This window comes from Pogoniulus pusillus, chromosome 2, assembly GCF_015220805.1.
Source record: "Pogoniulus pusillus isolate bPogPus1 chromosome 2, bPogPus1.pri, whole genome shotgun sequence".
NCBI lineage: Eukaryota > Metazoa > Chordata > Aves > Piciformes > Lybiidae > Pogoniulus > Pogoniulus pusillus.
The window spans coordinates 44,351,510-44,375,538 of record NC_087265.1 but is presented as its reverse complement, the minus strand read 5'-3'; the positions used below and the strand labels follow the sequence as shown (position 1 = coordinate 44,375,538).

Below are 24,029 nucleotides of genomic sequence, written 5' to 3'. Positions count from 1 at the left end.
AACCTGTGTGGTTTTGAACCTTGTGAATACGTTTTCTGGTGAGTTTTAATGTTACTAAACAGTTTTCATTGTTATTAACAACCATCTCCTGGATATCAAAATTAATACAGGTTACTAATATTGCATAATCCACCAGAGCCTACAGGAAGATCAGAGAGGAAAAAGCTTTTTAGAAAGCTTCACAAAACACACCAGATACTTGTCACTGACAGACAAACGAGCTGAGACAATGGAAGCAGCAGAAGTATTTTGCTAAGAGTTAACGAATAATGAACAATCTCTTTGTCCAAGTAAGGCTTCTGTTAATCTACCAAAGAACAAGATATTAAACTATAATTCTTGATAAGTATTCAGCAGACTACACAGCCCTGTCACGCTCTCAGCAGCCTCAGCTGTCTCCCTCTCTGGGTCAGCAGTGAAGAGGAAGCACAACTATTCAAATGCTGTCAGAGGTACAGCCAGCCAGTGGCTGCCCCTGTTTTCTGTGAATGTTCCATAAACAAAAGAACTTTTCCCCTTTAGCTTAGCCAATATGAAGAAATTCTTAAGTACTAACTGTGCATCTACACAACTGGGCTGAGGTATTATGGAGCTGTCCCGGAGTACCCCAAATTCCTTTCTTCTCCCTCCCACTCTGTGGGTTTGAGGGAGAAGAAGGCACAAAAATTGCTTCCCACCCACCCTGCAGGCTTGAAGAGGGGCAGCACACGGCTTTTTGCACATGGGCTGACCCATGTGGAAGCCCACACTGGAATGGGCCTGGTGGTTGGCTGGGTTTTCGTGCCCAGCATAAATGGTAAATGGATGCTTTGTCTAGAAAAAGTATAAAGAGAACAAGGGCTCCTGCCTTGAGAGTTCCCATCTTGAGAGTCCTCTGCCACTGCGAAGGACAGGTTCCTGCTGTGACTGGACCATCGCCGCTTTTGGACGGCTCCTACCTTTTGTACGGCTCTTGGTTTTATCCCATCCCTGCTTCTGGATGGTTCTCCCCACCTTTGCACCCTTCTGTGCAAACCTGCAGGCTTAGCAAACTCTGGGGTCCTTTGAGAGAGAGCCAGCAGCATCTGGACCACCATCTCTCAAACCACATCAGCAGCCAACTTCCCAGCTGCCTCCTGGACTGGGGACCACAGCAGTTTGGCTCTCCCCTGCCATTACAAAGGCAGAATCGTTCCACGACCAGCCCACTCAGGAAGAGGTGCTCGAGACGTTTCTGAGTTTGTGGCTCTGCCACTCACCTCAGACTTCTGCTGTGTGGATCTCTATTAGTGGATATTGCCTGCAACATCAGAAGGCTGCTCCTGCAGAGGAATCCAGCAAGGGATCACTGCTGAATGCCTAGCATCTCTGTAAGACCTGTTGTTCCCTTAAACTTCTGCTCAGCCTGATCAGTAGTGGGGTAAAGCTGTGTTTATAGCTTAGACTTTTCCATTTCCTGACTTCCTAAATATCTAAATTTATCTATAATCTCCTTTTGGAAGAAATTCTCAAACTGAATCTGTCAATAAACTAAACTAATTTTGTATATAGCTTGGGGGTGGGGTTCCAGGAAAATGAAATAATCATGTCTTTTATAATTCCTGACTCAACCACATTAATTCCCTGCCTCTGTGACAGGAGCTTGTAGATGTGGTTCTCAAAGTCCTAACTAAATGAAAGGAGTACTGGCTCAGTATACCCCACACTCTCTACAACCCTGCAGCCATACACACAGTGTATGCTATGTAGAGCACTAGCTCTGACCCTATTCATGTCCTCTGGTTTCCACCACAGAACATTACTCCCTTGAGAGTTGGTCAGCTTAAATCAATAATATTCACTCAGCAAAATTATCCATCAGTTTTTTGATTTCTTCATGAAGACACTGCCAACAGTGTTCCCAGGCCCCAGAGGCTGTCTGCAGTTTAAGGGAAACTTTCTGGTACCTGGAATTGAAATAGTTTCTTCCCTCTCTACCAATAGCAATCTAAACCTTTGTGATTGTTACACACTAATCCAGTGTGTTGCTTTAAGGGAGGGAAGGAGAAGGATTTTTTTCACTCATGAATTCATACAATCACAGAAGCAACCAGGTTGGAAGAGACCTCCTTACAAAAACAAAAGTTCACCATGCAAATAAGAGTTCAGAAACTCAGTTTCCTGGTATCAATCTTCCTTAATGTGCTGGTTTGAGGCTAAATGAAATATGATAATGAGAGAAATTAAATCATTGGTTATAAAAAACAGATACTGATGCAGCCTATATCATTCATTTGTTTGCTCAAAGGGATAAAAAGCCAAAATGTAAACAATTTGGCCTCTTTTGCCTTCTTCATTCCTATTCACTTTCTCTTCACTCTAATATCTTCCACTAACAGACAACAAGTAAGCTTTGTTGGTTGTTTTGGTTTCTGTCTGGGAAGGAAGAGAGAGAGAAAGAGAGAGAGGGAGAAAGAGAGAAAAAGGGAGAAAAAGAGAAAGAGAGAGAGAAAGACAGAAACAGAGAGACTCTGAGCCCCTTCTGGGAGAGAATCTGGATTTCTGTATTGCTTATGATTTGTGTATAATTGTAATACTTGTAAATGTATTCTGTATATATGCTTGTAAACTTTGCTTTGCTGTAAATATAGCTTTATCTTACTTCCAAGCCATCCCAGCTGGTCTGGTAAATTTCAATAGTGGTGGGAAGGGGAAGTTCCTAACCCACCACACTTTGCTTCTGGCTTAAGAGAGCTGCAGAAAACTGAAAACACAATCCCTGACATTCCACTGTACTTGCAGGACTAAAGTGTTTGCCCTGTGGATATGCCAACATTGCAAGTAACTGGATAGGTGCTCACCACTCCTATCTAGTTTCTCTGTAATTGAAAAATATCCAAAGCACTTCCCTTGCACATCCACACAGCAGTATAAATTGGTCTGGTTTGCAAATGGTTTCCTCTACCTGTTTGTCAGCAGAGAGATGAAAAAAATATTGATAGCATAACAGAGCAGTTACGTAAATTGGACAACTAAAGTGACTTCAGATAATCTCTAAATCTTTTCTCTCCCCACAGTAAGATTTATTACTCCTCTCTTCAGTGAACAATCTTTGGCAGGCATGTATTTTTTTTGCAGTTATCACTAGCAAAGTAGTCAAAGAAAAGAGATTTTGGGAACTTGGCACTCATTCTGTGCACATTTATTTCTTCCCCTGATTATTAACAGGTTTTGATTCTAGGGTTTTTTTTTCAGCTACTTCTTATGCATGTATCTGCTATTTGTTTGTAACATACTGGTTGTAATTTTTTAAGTGTTTCTCTATCTGACTATTTAGCTTTTTGTAAGCATAAAAGCCCTGTAACATTTATCTCTCCCCCACAGCAGTAATTAGGAGTTTACAACCTTTAAAAAAGATTCTGTCAATTCAAACTGGATGTAAACAAATATTGAAATGAGAAGTTTTTAAACTAAGTTGGTGATTTAAGGAAAACAGTTGGAGGAAGTTTTTCCCAGAGAGAGTGATTTGCCATTGGAATGGGCTGCCCAGGGAGGTGGTGGAGTCACTGTCCCTGGAAGTGTTCAAGAAAAGCCTGGATGAGGCACTTAGTGCCATGGTCTAGTTGACTGGATAGGGCTGGGTGCTAGGTTGGACTGGAGGTCTCTTCCAACCTGGTTGATTCTATGAAGCTTCTGATGGAAAAATACTTTTATCCAACAACTGGACCACATAGCAGAACAATTAAAATGTTAGCTATAAGGTGTTTTTAGTTAAAGGTAATCCAATTTTCATTATGTATGCATTTAAGTCAGCAACATATTTGTATTTGAAATATCTGTCACTTCTCCACAGTGACCAATCAAACTTGCCCGTGAAAAATGTTCTGAGTAGGCAACTTGTAATGCAGTTATGGTTTATTTCTGTCAGAGGCTGACTGCTGAAGTGTGAAAGAAACTCATTAAAAATCTCGCACTGTGATCCTGCATTGCAGGGGGAAAAAAAAAGGAAAGAAAATACTTAATGAAGGGTATGCTTAGCCTGAAGCCACATTCACATTCTGCTTCTCGCTTTACACTATTTCAGCAAGCAATTAAAAGACAGCAATTAGTCACAGAAACCATTCACACTGGTCATAGTGGGATATTTAAAGAGGTTAACACTTATTTTATGTTAATATTATGAAAGCAGTGAGGGTGATCAAGAATAATGCAGCCAACTCAAAAGGAATATTAAAATAGATAGAAGAATCTCTTACCTTAATCTTAAAACAAGATTCACGGCACATGGAACTTCACTATAGTCATCACTAACAGCAGGCTGAGACTATTAAAGAAAAGAAGCAAAAAGTTTCATAAAGGATGACAAAGGGAAAAACACCCAGAGAAAATACTTGCCAGGCCAGCAGTTTGAGTATTTTACAGATCCTCTTAACTCTCAAGAAACTTTCAAGCACTTTCAGTAACACAGTTTAAAATACAGCTGATACCAGTAAAACCGCCGCATTTCAATTACAGAGACACAAACGGTAAGGCCACCACTAAAGGACTGAGTGTGAGACCTTTTAATCCACTTTGGCATCAAAGCTCCAATAACCTATTAAATAATAGGCACATAGTGACACTTTCAAGCTACTACTCACACTATTTTTGTGTAACAGTTTTGGTTGTTGATGGGAGTTTCACATCTACCCATCTGCAAAGAACTAGTAGCATATCCAAGTGGGCATCACGGCTCAGAGAACATCTTCCCCAAAGAAAATCCAGAAATATGAACAGCTTTCACACTATCACTCCTCCCTCACACTGTGATCCTGCCATCCTCAACTAACATTTCTATGTCTCAAGCAAAAGTGTATCCTACATACTGAGTTCCTCAGGATCCTCCACCTTACTATGACTTCGTACCCTACTTGGCGTGTTGTCACCACTCACAGAAGCCTGTTCAAAGGTTACAGTGTGCAACTGGCACACACCAACAGTCACAAGATAATCTCTGTTCCAAATCACCTTCTGGAGCATTTAGGAAGATAAAAATCAGCAGAAGGCCAAGGACAGGCTTTTTCCTCCTTCTCAAACTAAACAACTCATAACAAAAGTTACCTGCATAAACTGAGTCACAAGCTTCAGAACTCTCAATTTCTTAGGACTAAAAAGGCTAATTGGTCAAATTCCTTTTCTTTTTCACAGTCACCTTACATAAGACATCTCAGATGGTGAAGTGCAATGTAAACTAGCTTTGCAACAGAAAGACTGGGGTAATCACAGTGGCTAAGAGAACCAAGCCTGGCAGGAAGCTGTTAGCATTTTAGAAGATTTCCATGATACCAGTGAAAATCAGAGAATCTAAAGTCACAGGTGAAGTGGCAAGGGTCACTCATCCAAGGAACAGACACTTTTAAAAGAGCACTTTGGCTGTAAGCCAGTAATTCTATTAAGCTATTATTTATAGCAGTGATGCTTCCTTCTCTCAGCAAAGGGCCATGAAACTCTGTATGTCATTTTATTTCTCTGATTTCATCTAATCTACCATACAACTGAACTGTGTTACTGTACGTGGGATGTTGTGATATAAACCCTAGTAATGGAAAATTACTTGGAGATCTTCTGGCCCCTCTGAAACAGCCATCATTATTCTAACAAAAAGACAGCAATTAGTGTGATCCAGTTAACAAAGATTCATTAAAACCAATTACCTATCCTAACCAATTCTCCTGAGCACAAAGATAACATGACTTCAAATTTCCTATCCATCTTATCCCACCGTGTGCGCAAGTTGTTACAAGGCCAACTGCATACAGCTCTGTCCTCACAAGTACCTTCTCCACAAGGCTGCAGAACAATACTCCTGACTCCCTTCACATCTTTAACAAGAGAAATGAAAAATAAATCCCTTCACTCAAACACTGGGAAGTATTGAGGAAGACATTTTTACCTCTGCGTTCCCCTCTTCTTTGACTCTTCGTGACTGGAAAACAAATGCAGTGAGGTATGAGCTATGCAGCTGCACGCATTAAAGATTCAGAAATGCTAACAATAGCATTAAGACAGAGTAAGTTGCAAAGTCTAAATGTTTTGGCACAAATAGAAGTTACCTTTTCCTGAGAAACAGCAGCTTTGCCCTCCTCGCTCTTCTCATCCATTTCATCATCGCTCCATTCCCAGTCCCCATCTTCTGTTTTATGGAGGTGGCCACTGGAACCCGGTACTCGCCTGACCTACCAAAATAAAGTGTCCACCATTACACAGCCATCTTCAGTTTTTATCAGTGCTCTGGTTAATCAGCAATTTACTGTTGTTTTTATTCCAGATGTTCTCATTAGTTTGTTGGAGAAGTCACTGGCATACTGGGATAATATCTGACCTCAGGGGTCACTGCTGAGCCAGTGGAAACAGTTAAGCTATGCAAAATTCATATAGGAAAATAGGGGTTAGATACAGTTCAAAAGTGCTTAGGAACAAGAACCTCAAGTAGATGACAACAGTTTGCTCCATCTAACCCATGAAAGTGAAGGAAGTTTCCTTCCTTTTAAGATACACAGACAAAGTTGTCTCTTGCATACAAATCTTCTGGCTAGGGCTGGGTGCTAGGTTGGACTGGATGATCTTGGAGGTCTCTTCCAACCTGGTTGATTCTATGATTCTATGAATCTTTAAAGCGTTAATTGTTCTTCTAAAATGCTTTACATTGTATGAAGACATTAAAAATGCTTCAAAATTATCCTTGGAAAAAAAAAAGAGAAAGATGCAGCTGTGTGCAGACTGAGAAGGTAGGCACGCACCACACTGACCTGGCTGGGCAAACTCTAGGTCAAAACGTCTAACAAGGCTCAATAGAAACACCTAGCAACTAAAATCTGAAAATCAAACTTCTTCTGATACCACTTTTCTTTTTTTCAGAGCCTGATAAAATGCTAACCCTGCTGTCCATGTCACTGACAAAGATGCTAAACAGCCACAGTCCCAGCACTGACCCCTGGGAGAGGCGATGTGTGCCTGTTCTCCGCTTGGATAGCAAGCTGCAAATTACCCAGTGAGGGCCCATCTGCCAAATCCCTGCCGCTCCGATTAGGGGACAAGGAAGGAGTCATGCCCGACAGTGTCATGTTTGAATGAGTGCAAGTAGATGGAATTTCACAGAATCAACCAGGCTGGAAGAGACCTCCAAGATCATCCACTCCAACCTAGCACCCAGCCCTGGCCAATCAACTAGACCATGGCACTAAGTGCCTCAGCCAGGCTTTGCTTCAACACCTCCAGAGACAGTGACTCCACCTCCCTGGGCAGCCCATTCCAATGCCAATCACTCTCTCTGGCAACAACTTTCTCCTAACATCCAGCCTAGACCTCCCCTGGCACAACTTGAGACTGTGTCCCCTTGTTCTGTTGCTGGTTGCCTGGCAGAAGGGTCCAACCCCCACCTGGCTACAACCTCCCTTCAGGTACTTGTAGACAGCAATGAGATCACCCCTGAGCCTCCTCTTCTGCAGGCTGCACACCCCCAGCTCCCTCAGCCTGGGCACACTGCTGCTTCATCTTCAGGTACTATCTACCAGTGCCCCCCAGGTCCCTTTCCTCCTGGCTCCTCTCCAGCCATTCTGTCCCCAGCCTGTAGTGCTGCTTGGGGTTGTTGTGGCCAAAGTGTAGAACCCTGCACTTGGCCTTGTTAAATCTCATCCCATTGGCCTCTGCCCACCCATCCAGCCTGGCAAGGTCCCTCTGCAGGGCTCTCCTACCCTCCCAACATATCAACACCTGCTCCTAGCTTGGTGTCATCTGCAAATTTATTGACGCTAGACTCAATCCCCTGGTCCAGATCATCAGTAAAGATTGAACAGGACTGGGCCCAGCACTGATCCTTGGGGAACACCACTGGTGACAGTTGCCAACTGGATGTGGCACCATTCACCTCCACTCTCTGGGCCTGGCCCTCCAGCCAGTTCTTGACCCATATCAGAGTAAATCTGTCCAAGCCATGAGCTGCCAGCTTGGCCAGGAGCTTGTTGTGGCAGACAGTGTCAAAGGCTTTGCTGAAGTCCAGGTAGACTCCATCCACAGCCTGCCCCACATTCACCAGGCAGGTAACCTGATCGTAAAAGGAGATCACTCAACTCCCTTTAATAGAAAGCAAAAATACTCCAGAAGTAGCAAAGAAATAAAACTTACATTACACAGCTGAAAGCTTTATAGGCTCTGAATATGTCACAGCCAAAGGAACCACATTAAAGGGCTAAGATAAGGCAACTGAGACAATCTATTAGTTTGTTACTATAGGAAGAGATAATCTTGTGATCAAGTCTGCACTGGAACCTACCTGGTGATACAGGGAGCAGATGCAACCCAGCAGTTAGAATTAAAACTAGTCTTTTAATCTTTTCTGAACAACTTTTTTTCAAGATTTGTGGGTTAAATTAGTCCATTTTGAGGTCAGATAGCAAAGACTGTAAGCAAAGATGCAGAACAAAAGGGGCAGTGAAAGAGAAGTTGGATCATCTTGTTTTGGCAGCAGCAATCCCTCAGGATCCTCAACATCCCATACTCTAAAACCCTCACAACACAGCATCCTGACTGGAATGCACAATCTGTCACATAATCTCCTCAAGCTTTCTACTCCTACAACTGTGCAGAAAACCCAAGAGAAAAATAAACATGGAACACAGGTTAGCTTGCAGCCAAATCATCATTTTAGTTTAGTTGACCATGAGTTAGAGTCTGCACTCTAACTCATAATCCAGGAGAAGCTGGATTATGATTTTCAGATTCTATGATTCTACCTGTGATAAGAGAGCACTACGAATTCCCTGAATGTGATACAAACATAAACATGAATGAGGAACAAATACATCCAGAGTATATATATGTTTTGCACTAGTTTGAGCCTAGCTAGGATATTTTAGTGAGAGGAATTCATAATAGGCTGTGAAAAGGAAACAATGGGGATGTCTGCTGCACTCATTGCCTTGCTGAAATGGATAAAAAAAAAGAACATAAATATAGATAACACAGTTGTTCCCTGGCTCTGGCTGCCTCCTTTCTCTCCCTAACTTGCTGTCTAACTAATCCTTCTGCTTCCTAAACCCCTGGCTGACTCTCCAAACTCACCCTGAACTTAAGACAAAGTCTGGGATAAGGTAGAGGGGCGGAAAGGAGGTGGAAGGGTGGTTGGGAGCCCCTCCTGGGGACTCTGGTTTCTGGGAGGGCTGTTGTGTTTCTGTATTACTTTTTAACATGTATATGTCTGTCTCTAGCTGTATATATTGTAAATACCTGCTTGCATATTGTGCTAAGCTGTAAATATAAAGCTTTGTTCTAATTTCCAGCTCGGCTGAGTCTAGTCTGGGTGATTTCTTAAGTGTGGGGGGGAGGGTAACACCCAAACCATCACAGTTGTCTTGAGCAACACTGTCTACAACTACCTGAAGGGGCATTGTAGCCAGGTGGGGGGTGGCCTCTTCTCCCAGGCAACCAGCAATAGAACAAGGGGACACAGTCTCAAGTTGTGCCAGGGTAGGTCTAGGCTGGATGTTAGGAGGAAGTTCTTCACAGAGAGAGTGATTTCCCATTGGAATGGGCTGCCCAGGGAGGTGGTGGAGGCACCGTCCCTGGGGGTCTTCAAGAAAAGCCTGGATGAGGCAGTTAGTGCCATGGTCTAGTTGATTGGTTAGGGCTGGGTGATAGGTTGGACTGGATGATCTTGCAGGTCTCTTCCAACCTGGCTGATTCTATGATTCTATCATAAGACCAAAATTACAAGCAAAAAACAGTTTGTAGGAGGAAATACTTAATAAGGTGCTGCCAACATTACCATGGCTGTGGAAGAAAGACAGAGAATGCCTGGGCAATTTAGTGAGTGAAAAAAATCATGACTCCCACAAAAACATTAAGCATCGTATTATTATTGTTGTTGTTGCATATATTGTTTATGATTAGAGCTTATTCTAGCATACAGCAGTCACAAAGACTGAAGAATAAATTAAGCTGCTGACAAAACTATTTGTCCTCACTCTTTCAAAGCAGGATACAGGCAATTTAACATCCTCAGCCAACAATGGCATGCATCAGCTTCCCAGGAGAATGCTTGCTTACTCAGATGAACAGGACAACTGTAAATCCCATCCACTGAAGGTTAGCCCAAAGCAGCCTAGAATCAGAATGCAGAAGCTGCCCACATTTGCTGAAGCTTGATGTAAAGCAGGTTACAGCACAGGGACACAAAACATAAATTACTGATGTGCTTGCTATATGTAGATGTTAGAGACTAGGTAAAGAAGAATTTATTATTCATCATTGTTTCTTTTACTTCTGCAAGCTCTTTTCAAGTATAATTTTGTATTGTGACAAGGAAGGGAATGAAGGAGGAACCCAAAGGGCAGGAAGGAGGAACTGGAAAACTACAGACCTGCCAGCCTGACCTCAGTGTCAGGCAAGGTCATCTTGAGTGCCATCACAAAGCACCTACAGGATGGCCAAGGGATCAGGCCCTGCCAGCATGGGTTTAAGAAGGGCAGGTCCTGCCTGACCAACCTTATCTCCTTTTATGATCAGGTTACCTGCCTGGTGAATGTGGGGCAGGCTGTGGGTGTAGTCTACCTTAACGCCATCTGCCACAACAAGCAGCCCAATTCTATTAGATTCTATTAGAACAAGGGCACACAGTCTTAAGTTGTGCTGGGGAAGTACAGGCTGGATGTTAGGAGGAAGTTCTTCACAGAGAGAGTGATTGGCATTGGAATGGGCTGCCCAGGGAGGTGGTGGAGGCACCGTCCCTGGAGGTGTTCAAGAAAAGCCTGGATGAGGCACTTAGTGCCATGGTCTAGTTGACTGGATAGGGCTGGGTGCTAGGTTGGACTGGATGATCTTGGAGGTCTCTTCCAACCTGGTTGATTCTATGATTCTATTAAGCTCCTGGCCAAGCTGGCAGCTCATGGCTTGGACAGATTCACTCTGATATGGGTCAAGAACTGGCTGGAGGGCCGGGCCCAGAGAGTGGTAGCAAATGGTGCCACATCCAGTTGGCAGCTGTCACTAGTGGTGTGTGAACCCCATCCCCCTCAGCCTCTCCTCATAGGGCTTGTCATCCAGGCCCCCACACTAGGTCCTAGTAAAAGTCCGGATCTGGCTTTTTGGCAGACAAGAAAGACCACTCAACTGATGCTGAATACCTTCATCTTTCCCTAAAACTGTGGTAATGGTGCTTACAGGTGACAGGAGCAGCTGGGGTTGTTTAGCCTGCAAAAGAGGAGGTTCAGGGGTGACCCCACTGCTGTCTACAACTACCTGAAGGGAGGCTGTAGCCAGGTGGGGGTTGGTCTCTTCTGCCAGGCAACCAGCAACAGAGCAAGGGGACACAGTCTTAAGTTGTGCCAGGGGAGGTTTAGGCTGGATGTTAGGAGGAAGTTGTTGCCAGAGAGAGTGATTGGCATTGGAATGGGCTGCCCAGGGAGGTGGTGGATTCACTGTCCCCAGAGGTGTTGAATAAAAGAGTGGATAGTACCACTCTTAGTACCATGGTCTAGTTGACTGGACAGGGCTGGGTGCTAGGTTGGAGTGGATGAGCTTAGAGGTCTCTTCCAGCCCAGCTGATTCTGTGCTGCTGTGACTCCCCTGTTACACAGATCCCAGAAGTTCTTACAGAACTTTTTTTTTTTAAATCATCAGTCCCAAAACCTTCACTTCTCACACTACTGCACGAGAAGTAGTTACCATGCTAACTCCATGTCAGTTATTTTATAAGAAGAAAGACAGTAAGAGTTATTACTGAACATGAGTTTGATTTTAGTACATTCTGCTCTGTGTTTTCTCTCCACAAACACCCAGCCTACTTCCTTCCATATGTTAGGACTGTAAACAGATTTTACAATTTTTACCTTTAGCCATCTTGTAAACCCTTCCTGAATGTATCCTGAGATCCAGAAGCAAACTGCATTTATTTGCATCCCAATGTAATGAAGGAAATCATCATATCATCACAGTTATCCAATCACGGCACAAGCCTTTAGCTCAAAACACTTATGCATTTAATCACATCTTAATGCTTGAGGTAAAAGGCAGAACATGAGAAGTCCCTTTCTACAATGTCAAAGAACATCAATCTTATTGCTTAAGAACATTTACACTGTAATCAGTTTTGAAAAAATAAAGAATTTGAGGTCTTAGACAGAGCATAAATTCCCCCAAGCATACATCATGAAGATGCTCGAGAGTTCAGGTGCTTCCCTAAGAGACAGCTAGTCCCCATCCAGCCCACTCCACAGGCCATCTGAACATCCTCATCCATTCACTGCCAACTGGTTTTCAATTCCCCTGAGTTCATAAGTCAAGATAATTCATTCAACAGAACCAAAATCTCAGGGCTGCAGCACCTCATCTGGAGTACTACATCCAGTTCTGGAGCTCCTATTACAAGAGGGATGTGGATGTGCTGGAGCGTGTCCAGAGAAGGGCCACAAGGATGCTCAGAGGGCTGCAGCAGCTCTGCTATGAGCATAGACTGAAAGAGTTGAGGCTGTTCAGCCTGCAGAAGAGGAGGCTCCCAGATGACCTTTTTGGGGTCTTCCAGTATCTGAAGGGGGCCTACACAAAAGCTGGGGAGGGACTTTTTCAGGATATCAGGGAGTGACAGGACTAGGGGGAATGGAGCAAAGCTGGAGGTGGGGAGAGTCAGAGTGGACGTGAGGAGGAAGTTGTTGAGCATGAGAGTGGTGAGAGCCTGGAATGGGTTGCCCAGGGAGGTGGTTGAGGCTCCATACCTCGAGGTGTTTAAGGCCAGGCTGGATGAGGCTGTAGGCAGCCTGCTCTAGGGTAGGGTGTCCCTGTCCATGGCAGGAGGGTTTGAACAAGATGATCCTTGTGGTCCCTTCCAACCCTGACTGATTCTACGATTATAAAATGTCAGTTTAATTCTTATCCATTGATTTTATGGTATATACATGGGTGTAGTAGGAAGCATGAACTGGACTTGTACTATTCATTATTTTAAATATTGGTTTAGATTAGGCAGATAATTCTCAGCAAAACTCTGAGTGAAATATACAGGAGTGGATTGTGCTAGTTTGAGCCTAGCTGGAATATTCTAGTGAAAGAAAATTAGATGATAGGCTTTGAAGAAGAAACAGTGGTGATGTCTATTTCACTCATAGGCTTGCTGAGATGTGCAAAACCAAGAACATAAACATAGATAACACAGTTGCAGTGGCTCTCTGTTGAAGCTGGTGTCTGTACTTCTCTCCCTGGCTTGCTTTCTGTTTAACTAATCCTTCTGCTTTTTAACACACACCCCCCCCGCCCGACCAATCCTCCAAACTCACCTTGAAAGTAAGGCAAAGTCTGGGATAAGGTAGCAGGATGGAAAGAGAGTGGAAGGGTGGTTGGGAGCCCCGCCTGGGGACTCTGGTTTCTGGGAGGGCTTTTGTGTTTCTGTATTACTTTTTAACTTGCATATGTCTGTCTCTAGCTGTATAGATTGTAAATACCTGCTTGGATATTGTGCTAAGCTGTAAATATAAAGCTTCACTTCCTTAACTTCCAGCTTGGCTGAGTCTAGTTTGGGTGATTTCACTGGGGGGGTGGGGTGGTGTAACTCCCAAACCATCACAATAACACTGCCAATTTGAAGTGAAGAAATGCCAGATCATTGCAGAAAGATACTGCATAAAGGAGATTGAAAATTCTGAATTGAACAGGACTCCTCAGCTCTCTCTAGTGGTTCTTGAACAGTACCCTTTATAAGGGATAACAGCACACATCAACAGGGACTGGAAATCTGTTTTAAAACCCCAACAAACAAAAGGACATTTGTTTTAAATATTTATGACTCTGGTCTGTTTTACAGTCAAACACAAACAGTATCATGCTCAAGTGATGACAAGTGGGACACCTGAGGATAGGACCACCAGTTGAGAAGACTGCCATGAAATTTTACCCACACTGATAGGTTAGAGATGGAATACAGCAGAGAAACTACTGAGAGGATGACAGAGCAATTAAAAGCTGAAGGGAGAAAGGAGCCAGGAGTAAATTCCTGTATTTCTAAAGTAAACTAACAAAAATGGGGACAGATGCACAGTGTACTAACTCCCCATGCACTCGAGGGAATTCCCTGTCCAAAGCCATTCTCTTTTCACTCTGAGTCTTTCTTGCTGTGCTGCTTAGAGATAGAAGGCACTCTAGCTCAAACAGGAGACACTATTTTGTCACATAAACACCTTGTAAACAAGTGCAGGTAATTCCCTACGCTCCTAATTCTGCTTTCCAAAACTATGAATAGATAAATGCTGCAACATGCTTATTATCTCTGCTCCAAAATTTGAACTTGATTCTGTTTTGAGAAATCTCAGTCAGAAATCTCAGTCACATGGCAAATGTGCCAATTTACTCATTCAGTAGGATTTTTGGTTTCTCAGGCATTATTTCTCCATTTATTAGTTCCACCACATAAATTTCATTACTGAATGTTATTAAGTGCAAATAATTCACATTTTAACAAGTGTCCTGTTAGGCATGAATGTGTACCTGTGCTGCAGAGGGTATTTCCAACTGACTGTGCAGGCAAGTGGCATTGGTTCTCAAAAGTAACACTTCACCTCAAAACCAAGCAATCTCTCATGTGCTATCAGGCACTACCTGAGGACTAATTCACACACACTCAGAAGCTCTTTCATATCCTTTTCCTTTTTTCTGCCTGGGCTCATTTTCTCCCCATTTGAATAAAGGTGCTAAGGCCAAGAAATTATCAGCAAGAAGCCACAGAAGTCAATCAAAAATACAGTAAACTGGCAGAGCAATGACAATCTGAAGGATGAAGGAGGTGGCCAGGAGAGCCAATGGCATCCTGGCCTGGATCAGGAAGAGTGCGGCCAGAGGGACAAGGGAGATTCTTCTTCCCCTGTACTCAGCATTGACTAGGCCACACCTTGAGTGCTGTGTACAGTTCTGGGCTCCTCAATTCAAGAGAGATGTTGAGATACTGGAATGTGTCCAGAGAAGGGCAACACAGCTGGTGAGGGGCCTGGAACACAAACCTGTGAGGAGACGCTGAGGGAGCTGGAGGTGTGCAGCCTGGAGGAGACCTCATTGCTGTCTACAACTACCTGAAGAGTATTCTATGATTGAATCCTGGTTGATTCTATGATTCCATGAAGGAAGCCAATCAAAAGCACAGTAAACTGGCAGAGCAATGATAATCTGAAGGATGAAAGAAAAAGGTAAAGATTAAGATCTTCAGAGCTAGGATGCTCAGATCATAGAATCATAGAATCAACCAGGTTAGAAGAGACCTCCAAGATCAGCCAGGCCAACCTAACACCCAGCCCTATCCAGTGAACTAGACCATGGCACTAAGTGCCTCATCCAGGCTTTTCTTGAACACCTCCAGGCAGGATCAATGGGCATCACAATAACAAATCACTACTAAAATGGATTTCTGCTCAGAGGAATTACTGGATCCACTTTTTATGACCAAAAGAAAGACAAACACAGCCTCACGCAGAACTTTCACTACTGACTAGTAGAAGATTCATTCTAAGATGAGTTTTACTGCCAGCTACATGGCCCCACTGAAGGCTGTTTAGGAAAGTAGCCTGCTACTGTAGAATTCAAAGAATAATTCTGAATTATTTTCACTTACTTTCAAGATCAAAGGCTTGAAAATACCATTTTAAGATGAAATTCTGATTTTGTCACTTTTGTATTCCCTGCCAAGTTTCCACATATCTAAACACACAGAAGAAAATATTGTAACACACATTCTTCATTGCACACACAGAGACCAAAGCTTTTTCTTTTTTAAAAAGCAATAGAAATGAAAAATTTGCATGCAGCTCTCCAAAGAGTTACAAATTAACATAAATCTGCAATTTTTATCAAATCAAATTATATAAACAGCCAGTGTTTACATTTTAGTTAGAGACCAAGGAGCAGAATGCAATCAATCAAGCTATAGCATTTAAAACTGCTGACCTAGACCTACAGTTAACCCAGCACTGCTCTCCTCACTTCACAGTTCAGGAAGGATCAAGTCCTGCTCCTTGTGCTCTGCCTGAGCTGGGGATGCCCTCTGCTGCCTGTGACCCCTGCACAGCACAGCAGGGATGAACACAATATTGTCCCTTTGTCATCCACTTTATGGTTTTCCACTTTCACTTAGAATCATAGAATCAACCAGGTTGGAAGAGACCTCCAAGATCAGCCAGTCCAACCTAGCACCCAGCCCTATCCAGTCAACTAGACCATGGCTTTTCTTGAACACCTCCAGGGATGATGATTCCACCACCTCCCTGGGCAGCCCATTCCAATGGCAGATTCCTTCTCTGTTGCTGCTGCTCAGTGGAATTCCAGCAAGTTCTACAAACCCCAGAAGTTAACAAGAGTAATTATCATAACTTGATTCATATGATATATACAAAACTTTTCATTTACTTGCACTGCACGGTTTGAATAATCTTCTCTTTGAACAATCACCTCTTTATCTTGTTGCAGGTTTTTCCCAGTAACTTACAACTCTGAGCTCTAAAGAGCTTCTATTAACAACACAGAGAAAAATCTCTCATGGAGCTGCTCAGCAGGAAAAAATCAAGGTCAGGCTCTTCTGCCAGGCAACGAGCAACAGAACAAGGGGACACAGGCTCAAGTTGTGCTGAGGCAGGTCTAGGCTGGGTGTTAAGAGGAAGCTCTTCCCAGAGAGAGTGATTGGCATTGGAATGGGCTGCCTGGGGAGGTGTTGGAGTCACCATCCCTGGAGGTGTTCAAGCAAAGCCTGTCTGAGGCACTTAGTGCCATGGTCTAGTTGATTGGCTAGGGCTGGGTGCTAGGTTGGACTGGATGATCGTGAAGGTCTCTTCCAACCAGGTTGATTCTGCGACTCTACCTGGGGATGCTAGCTGACAGCTGGCTGAACAGGAGCCAGAAGTATGCTCAGGTAGCCAAGAAGAGCCTGTATCAGGAAGAGTGTGGCCAGCAGCCTCAGTGCTCAGTTTTGGGACACAGGAACTTTGAGACTATCACCAGTGCAGAGGGGAGAAGTGCCAAAATAAATGGATTTGTTGTTGTTGTTGAGTTTCCAAAAGCTCTACATGGTCTATACAGGGAAATACAATTACCTTTCCATTTCTTCAGTGATGGGCTTTTAGTTTCCCCTCTTTTAAATGTATACTTCAGGGCTCCAAAGGCTAAAGATGCAAGCTCTTCACATGAAAGCAAACATCCTCATGTAGCTCTTAGATGAGTCTTTCAGCTAATGCTAACAGATGGCAAGGCTGCTTCTGACTCACCCTGCATTTACAGAATCCTCTTTGTAATTCATCTCCCTGCATGACCCTCCTAACAAACTTCCCCAAAAAAGGTACAAAATGACAAGTAAAGCACACTTTCACATCCTCCCACCACAACTTGTATGAATAAAGACAGGCAGAAAGGCTTCTCTTACTGCCTTGCTCAAGACAGCAAGATAGGAAATCTCGTGACACCAAGATGAGGCTGGCAAGACGATGTGGCTGCCTACATGGGCAAAACACTGACTGGACATATAGACAAGGAATAGATTAAACAATTCCAGTGAGTCACTTTCCACTTAGGATAGTGGTTCAAATCCAACAGAGATGTAAGGGAATTGTTTGAGGTTTCATTTGTCAGAAGGCAAACAGGTGAAACTAGCACACCTCTCCACATACTCTTGGCAAGAGCAGTAACAAACACAATGACAAAATGGGATTATTGTCTGGTTAGTGACAAGACTTGCTTTCTGATCAAACAATTTACCACCAGTATCATGCACACCTCCACATACTCTATCCTGTCTTGAGTCTTTAACCAGGATCCCTTCAACAGTAGTTTTAAGAACACATCAGACTTGTCTTTCATAGAATCATAGAATCAACCAGGTTGGAAGAGACCTCCAAGATCAGCCAGGCCAACCTAGCACCTAGCCCTGTCCAATCAACCAGACCATGGTGCTAAGTGCCTCATCCAGGCTTTTCTTGAACACCTTCAGGGCCAGCAACTCTACCACCAATCTGGGCAACCCATTCCAATGTCAGTCACTCTCTCTGGCAAGAACATCCTCCTAACATCCAGCCTAGAACTTCCCTGGCACAACTTGAGACTGTGTCCCCTTCTTCTGTTGCTGCTTGCCTGGCAGAAGAGACCAACCACACCTGGCTACAGCCTCCCTTCACGTACTCATAGACAGCAATGAGGTCACCCCTGAGCCTCCTCTTCTCCAGGATAAACACCCCCAGCTCCCTCAGCCTCTCCTCACAGGGTTTGTGTTCCAGGCCCCTCACCAGCTTTGTTGCCCTTCTCTGGACATGTTCCACTATCTCAACATCTCTCTGGAATTGAGGAGCCCAGAACTGGACACAGCACTCAAGGTGTGGCCTGACCAGTGCTGAGTACAGGGGCAGAAGAACCTCCCTTGTCCTACTGGCCACAATCTTCCTAATCCGGGCCAGGATGCCATTGGCTCTCTTGGCCACCTAGGCACACTGCTGGCTCATCTTCAGCTACTATCTACCAGTACCCCCAGGTCTCTTTCTTGCTGGCTGCACTCCAGCCACTCTGTCCCCAGCCTGTAGTGCTGCTTGGGGTTGTTGTGGCCAAAGTGCAGAACCCTGCACTTGGCCTTGTACAATCTCCTCCCATTGACCTCTGCCCACCCATCCAGCCTGGCAAGGTCCCTCTGCAGGGCTCTCCTACCTTCCAAGAGATCAACATCTGCTGCTAGCTTGGTGTCATCTGCAAACTTACTTATGCTGGACTCAATCCCCTGGTCCCGATCATCAATAAAGATGTTGAACAGGACCGGGCCCAGCACTGATCCTTGGGGAACACCACCAGTGACTGAAGAACTGCAACAATTAATATACATTTTAGTTAATAATCTCAGCTCAAATTAATGCTGCTCTCTGTTTCTCAGAAGGTCTGGAGTCCAGATGTTGTACCACCCATCATGGGTGAATTGTATCTGTGCAATAAAATTCACTATTGAAACATGGAAATGTTGCATATGTACATCTTGCTGAGGTGCAATCCTGCTGTTAGAATGTCCAAGAAATCTGGATGATGTTTTCCTCATAAAATACAGGGGAATGTCAATTTCTTATTTAAGGTAGTGTGATCATTTCCCTAAATTAGCTGCACTGCAGAGCTAGCATTTACAACCCATCAGTAAGGGTATTTCTACTAAGTTTTAAAGCACTCTGGTATCACTCACACTACTTTATCTTGTTACAAGTTTTTCCCAATAACTTACAACTCTGAGCTCTAAAGAGCTTCTATTAACAACACAGAGCAATACCAGTGTCCCAAAAATAGCATTCAAGCCCAATTCTGACTCAGATTTCTGTATTTTTTTCTTTACTGGCAGCTCTTCAGAGCTATGAAATGAAATGCAGACACATGTTTTCCCCTGTTCACTTTGTAAAAGCAGCATTCATGCAAGAGATTTTCACATTTGAAAAAAAAACAACAGGATTATAAAACCACAAAATTAACCCTGGGGCTTTGAGCATACAGAATACTTAAAGTTATGATTAATTTTTCAGTGTGATAGATTTCAAAACTGACTGTGGAATTCTGGAAGCTGTTCCAAATTTCCTCTATTCCAATACAGTAATTCTCACCACAAATGAAACAATTCTGGCATTCAGTTAAAAATTAAAACTACTTCAACACTTGTTTCTCAACTCTGCTAAGCATTCTATGATTCTGTGTTTCTGTTGTATTACAAGCCCTGTGAGGAGAGGCTGAGGGAGCTGGGGGTGTGCAGCCTGCAGAAGAGGAGGCTCAGGGGAGACCTCATTGCTGTCTACAAGTACCCAAAGGAAGGCTGTAGCCAGGTTGGGGTTGGTCTCTTCTGCCAGGCAACCAGCAACAATACAAGGGGACACAGTCCCAAATTGTGCTGGAGGAAGTCTAGGCTGGATGTTAGGAGGAAGTTGTTGCCAGAGAGAGTGATTGGCATTGGAATGGGCTGCCCAGGATGGTGGTGGAGTCACCGTCCCTGGAGGTGTTCCAGAAAAGCCTGGCTGAGGCACTTAGTGCCATGGTCTAGTTGACTGGCTAGGGCTGGGTGCTAGGTTGGACTGGATGTTCTTGAAGTTCTCTTCCAACCTTATTGATTCTATGATTCTAAAAGGACATTCAGTGTTAATTTTAAATACTAGGATAGGGCCAGGAAGGGCACAATTTCAACATTAGAAGAGTTAAAAGCAAAGAAAGAAGTGCTGGGCAAGGGAGAATAGGTGCATAAAGACATATTTTACATCTCTGATATCACACTGTATTTTTAACACAGACTCTAAGTGTTGTTTAATGATCAAACTGGGCTTTATAATGTATTACACGTTTTCCTCACACATGCCAGAAGATGTGTACCTGCTTTCTAGATTTCATAAATGGGTCTGAACTCATTTGCCAAGTACAAGCTGTAAAGGCAGAAGCAAAACATGATAAAGCAAAGTAATTATACATGTGGTAAATGCAAGAAAAATTAAACAATTGAAGGGCAACTCTGACATCTGTGCTAGCAGCAGTGTTACAGATCATTAGTTACAGACATTTCACAGCCAGTGCTAAAGAAGATAATTTAAGCAATGACAACACCACCTCCTTCCCATCTCTTGCCCTAGTGATATTCTTTTTTCCATTACAGGGGTTATTTCTTCCAAGAGTGACCTCTTAGACATTTTACATGTTAATGTTTGAGCAAACAAACTGTACTTACATAACTTATTTTGAATAAAATCCAAGGGAGGTTATGCTCCCCTGGACTCAGCACTGGTCAGGCCACACCTTGAGTGCTGTGTCCAGTTCTGGGCTTGTTAATTCAAGAGAGATGCTGAGATACTGGAATGTGTCCAGAGAAGGGCAACAAAGCTGGTAAGAAGATTGGAACGACAGCCCTGTGAGGAGAGGCTGAGGGAGCTGGGGGTGTGTAGCCTGTAGAAGAGGAAGCTCAGGGCAGACCTCGTTGCTGTCTAAACCTGCCTGAAGGGAGGCTGTAGCCAGGTGAGTTTGGTCTCTTCTGGCAGGCAACCATCAACAGAACAAGGGGACACAGTCTCAAGTTGTGGTGGGGGAAGGGGGAGGTCTAGGCTGGATGTCAGGAGGAAGTTCTTGACAGAGAGAGTGATTGGCATTGGAATGGGCTGCCCAGGGCGGTGGTGGAGTCTCCACCCCTGGAGGTGTTCAAGAAAAGCCTGGCTGAGGCACTTAGTGCCATGGTCTAGTTGATTGGATAGGGCTGGGTGATAGGTTGGCCTGGCTGATCTTGGAGGTCTCTTCCAACCTGGTTGATTCTATGATGGTATCCTAAAATAGCATCTCCATGCAAAGTTGTAACGACTGAGCTAAATTTTAAATCCCTGATGAATTTTAATATTGTCTCCTTCAAAAATATAACTAATTTGGCATTTCTGGTAACCAGAACCTGAAATATCTTTTCCATTTACTTTGCAATTAAAAAAAAATATCCCTGACTTTGTCTTTTGCCCCATACAGCCTTGGTTCCCTAGGAACCATGCCTCTTTCCAACTATAACCCATTGTCCAAAATGTAACTCAGCAAACTGTTTCTGGTGGGGTATGGGAGGCTGCCCTGCCTTTGGGTTGCAATTCCAGATGCTAAGCTAGGGAAAGAAATGAGTACACGCACATGCATGTGTGAGTTAACACGCAGCTTCTGAAGGTGAGCTGAGGACACTGCTGGGAGATGAATCGTGTGAGGCAGATGCTCTCTCAGAAGCCTGGCTGCTGCTAGGACGCATCTGAATTACCGCACGGTTCAAGATGCAGAGCGCAGGGCGCAGGGCAGGGAGGAAGGGTTTCGTTCTGTGGGCACTGCTGCCACCGCGTGGCCGAACGCCTGAACTGCTCCTGCTTCTGCACCCTAGGGGAACACAGAATCCTAGAACCAGTCAGGGCTGGAAGGGACCACAAGGAACAGCCAGTTCCAACCCTCCTGCCATGGCCAGGGACACCCTACCCTAGAGCAGGCTGCACACAGCCTCAGCCAGCCTGGCCTCAAACACCTCCAGGGACGGGGCCTCAACCACCTCCCTGGGCAACCCATTCCAGGCTCTCACCACTCTCATGCTCAACAACTTCCTCCTCACATCCAGGCTGAATCTCCCCACCTCCAGCTTTGCTCCATTCCTCCTAGTCCTGTCTTTCCCTGATATCCTGAAAAGTCCCTCCCCAGCTTTTGTGTAGGCCTTCTTCAGATACTGAAAGGCCACAATAAGGTGACCTCAGAGCCTCCTCTTCTCCAGATTGAACAGCCTCAACTCTTTCAGTCTGTGCTCACAGCAGAGCTGCTGCAGCCCTCTGATCAATCCAGTGGCCCTTCTCTGGACACACTCCAGCATCTCCACATCCCTCTTGTAATAGGGGCTCCAGAACTGGATGCAGTACTCCAGGTGGGGTCTCAGCAGAGTGGAGCAGAGGGGGAGAATCACTTCCCTCGCCCTGCTGGCCACACTTCTCCTGATGCAGGCCAGGCTCTGGTTGCAGTTAGCTAATCTATTCAACATGCTACCTACCCCTTCCTTCTACAATGTCAGCCACAGATGCTTTCTTCCGGGACGCAGCCCAGGTCACCACCTGTTTAGCAGGTGATACCACAGGGACTCCACACGATTCAGCGTGAATCCCACCAGAGACCTTTATTGTTCATTCTGACTCCATTTCTACAGACTTGAGCACAGAGCACACACCTACACATCAGCATAATCTAGGCAAGAACAACCCAGTCTTTTCCATACATCATGCCTTGTTTTTCTCATTAACCAGATGTCCACTATCTCTCTTCTCCCCCACGGGAGGCATCCTGAAGCTGTGGGAACCAAGGTCAAAATGCTCGGTCTGCTTGTTATTATTCCTTCTCACATTACATTCCCACACTACAAGCCCGTTCCAGCTTTCTACTCCAACCTCTCCCAGAGCCCCAGCATTGAAACTGATTTCTCAATTACTTCCACCAGAAGATGGAAAAGAACTTAAATCATTAGGGTGATCATATCTTCCACGTAAAAGCCACCAGCTGCAGGAACATTACAGTCATACAGAATGATGCCAAAAAGATATTCAGAAAACAGACAGAAAATGTTACAAGTGCCAGTCCAGGTAAGCTGAAGCCTCACTGATGTGCCAACAAAGGCTAAAACAGTTCTTTCCTGGAGCACAGTCCTTAAAATAGCCCCCCAAAAGCCTGCTTTTAGGATCACTACTTTGCCACCTGCAGAGGCTCAGCAATCTCTGAGCGAGCACCTCATAATGAAAACCCGTGGAGACTGAAGTCTCCAGAGAGAGGGAATTCTGTAATTTCTCAGGTGCAATAAGCAGAAGTCTGTATCTGCTCCTGTTTATGAGCTTCATTTGTATGTTTTAAAACACTTACCTGCTAATAACTAGCCTCTTAAGAATTTCTTTTTTCAGTTCCTATGCACATCACCTGGTAAGCTTCTTTACACAAGCACCAAAGGCACCATAGAAACACCAGCACATGTCATAGCTTGGGTTTAATTTAATCACCTGTGGGACAAGGCTCCACTTGTCTGAACAGCTCAGCAGCACTCTTGCAGAGTTTAGACCTGACCTTCTATACACTTCAGACAGCTAAGCAGTTGTCAAGAAATACCATTTGTAGTATGTTCATCATACCTCTGGGTGATCAGTGAAGATACTAATTCTCTAGTTTATGAGCCCATATGCTTGCACAGCCATTTCATCTGTAGCTTTCTCAAAGGGAATGGGCAAAAATTTGCCATGTATGATGACAATACCACAGATTATTTTGGCAAGGCCAGAAAGGAAGTCAAAATGCCCCAGGGCTTACTGGAGAAAGCTAGGCTGCAAAAAACATTCATTCAACAGTCATAGAACCATAGAATCAACCAGGTTGGAAGAGACCTCCAAGATCATCCAGGCCAACCTAGCACCCAGCCCTAGCCAGTCAACTAGACCATAGCACTAAGTGCCTCACTGTCTTTGAAGGACTGTATAAGAGAATGGCTCTATGAGTCAACCAAAATGTAAGGCAACCAAACAGTCTCTGTTTTTTCTTGCACACCAGTCCAGAAA

The 24,029-nt window shown here is 44.2% G+C and overlaps 1 protein-coding gene across 1 annotated transcript in view; it reads right to left on the bottom strand.

The window, feature by feature from the left end:
• Positions 1-24,029, bottom strand: part of STK39 (serine/threonine kinase 39) — a 117,299-nt gene that overhangs the window by 47,677 nt on the left and 45,593 nt on the right. Inside the window, 3 exon segments of the mRNA XM_064163611.1 lie at positions 4,215-4,282; positions 5,891-5,923; positions 6,051-6,173. Of these exon segments, the coding sequence (XP_064019681.1) occupies positions 4,215-4,282; positions 5,891-5,923; positions 6,051-6,173 (224 nt within the window).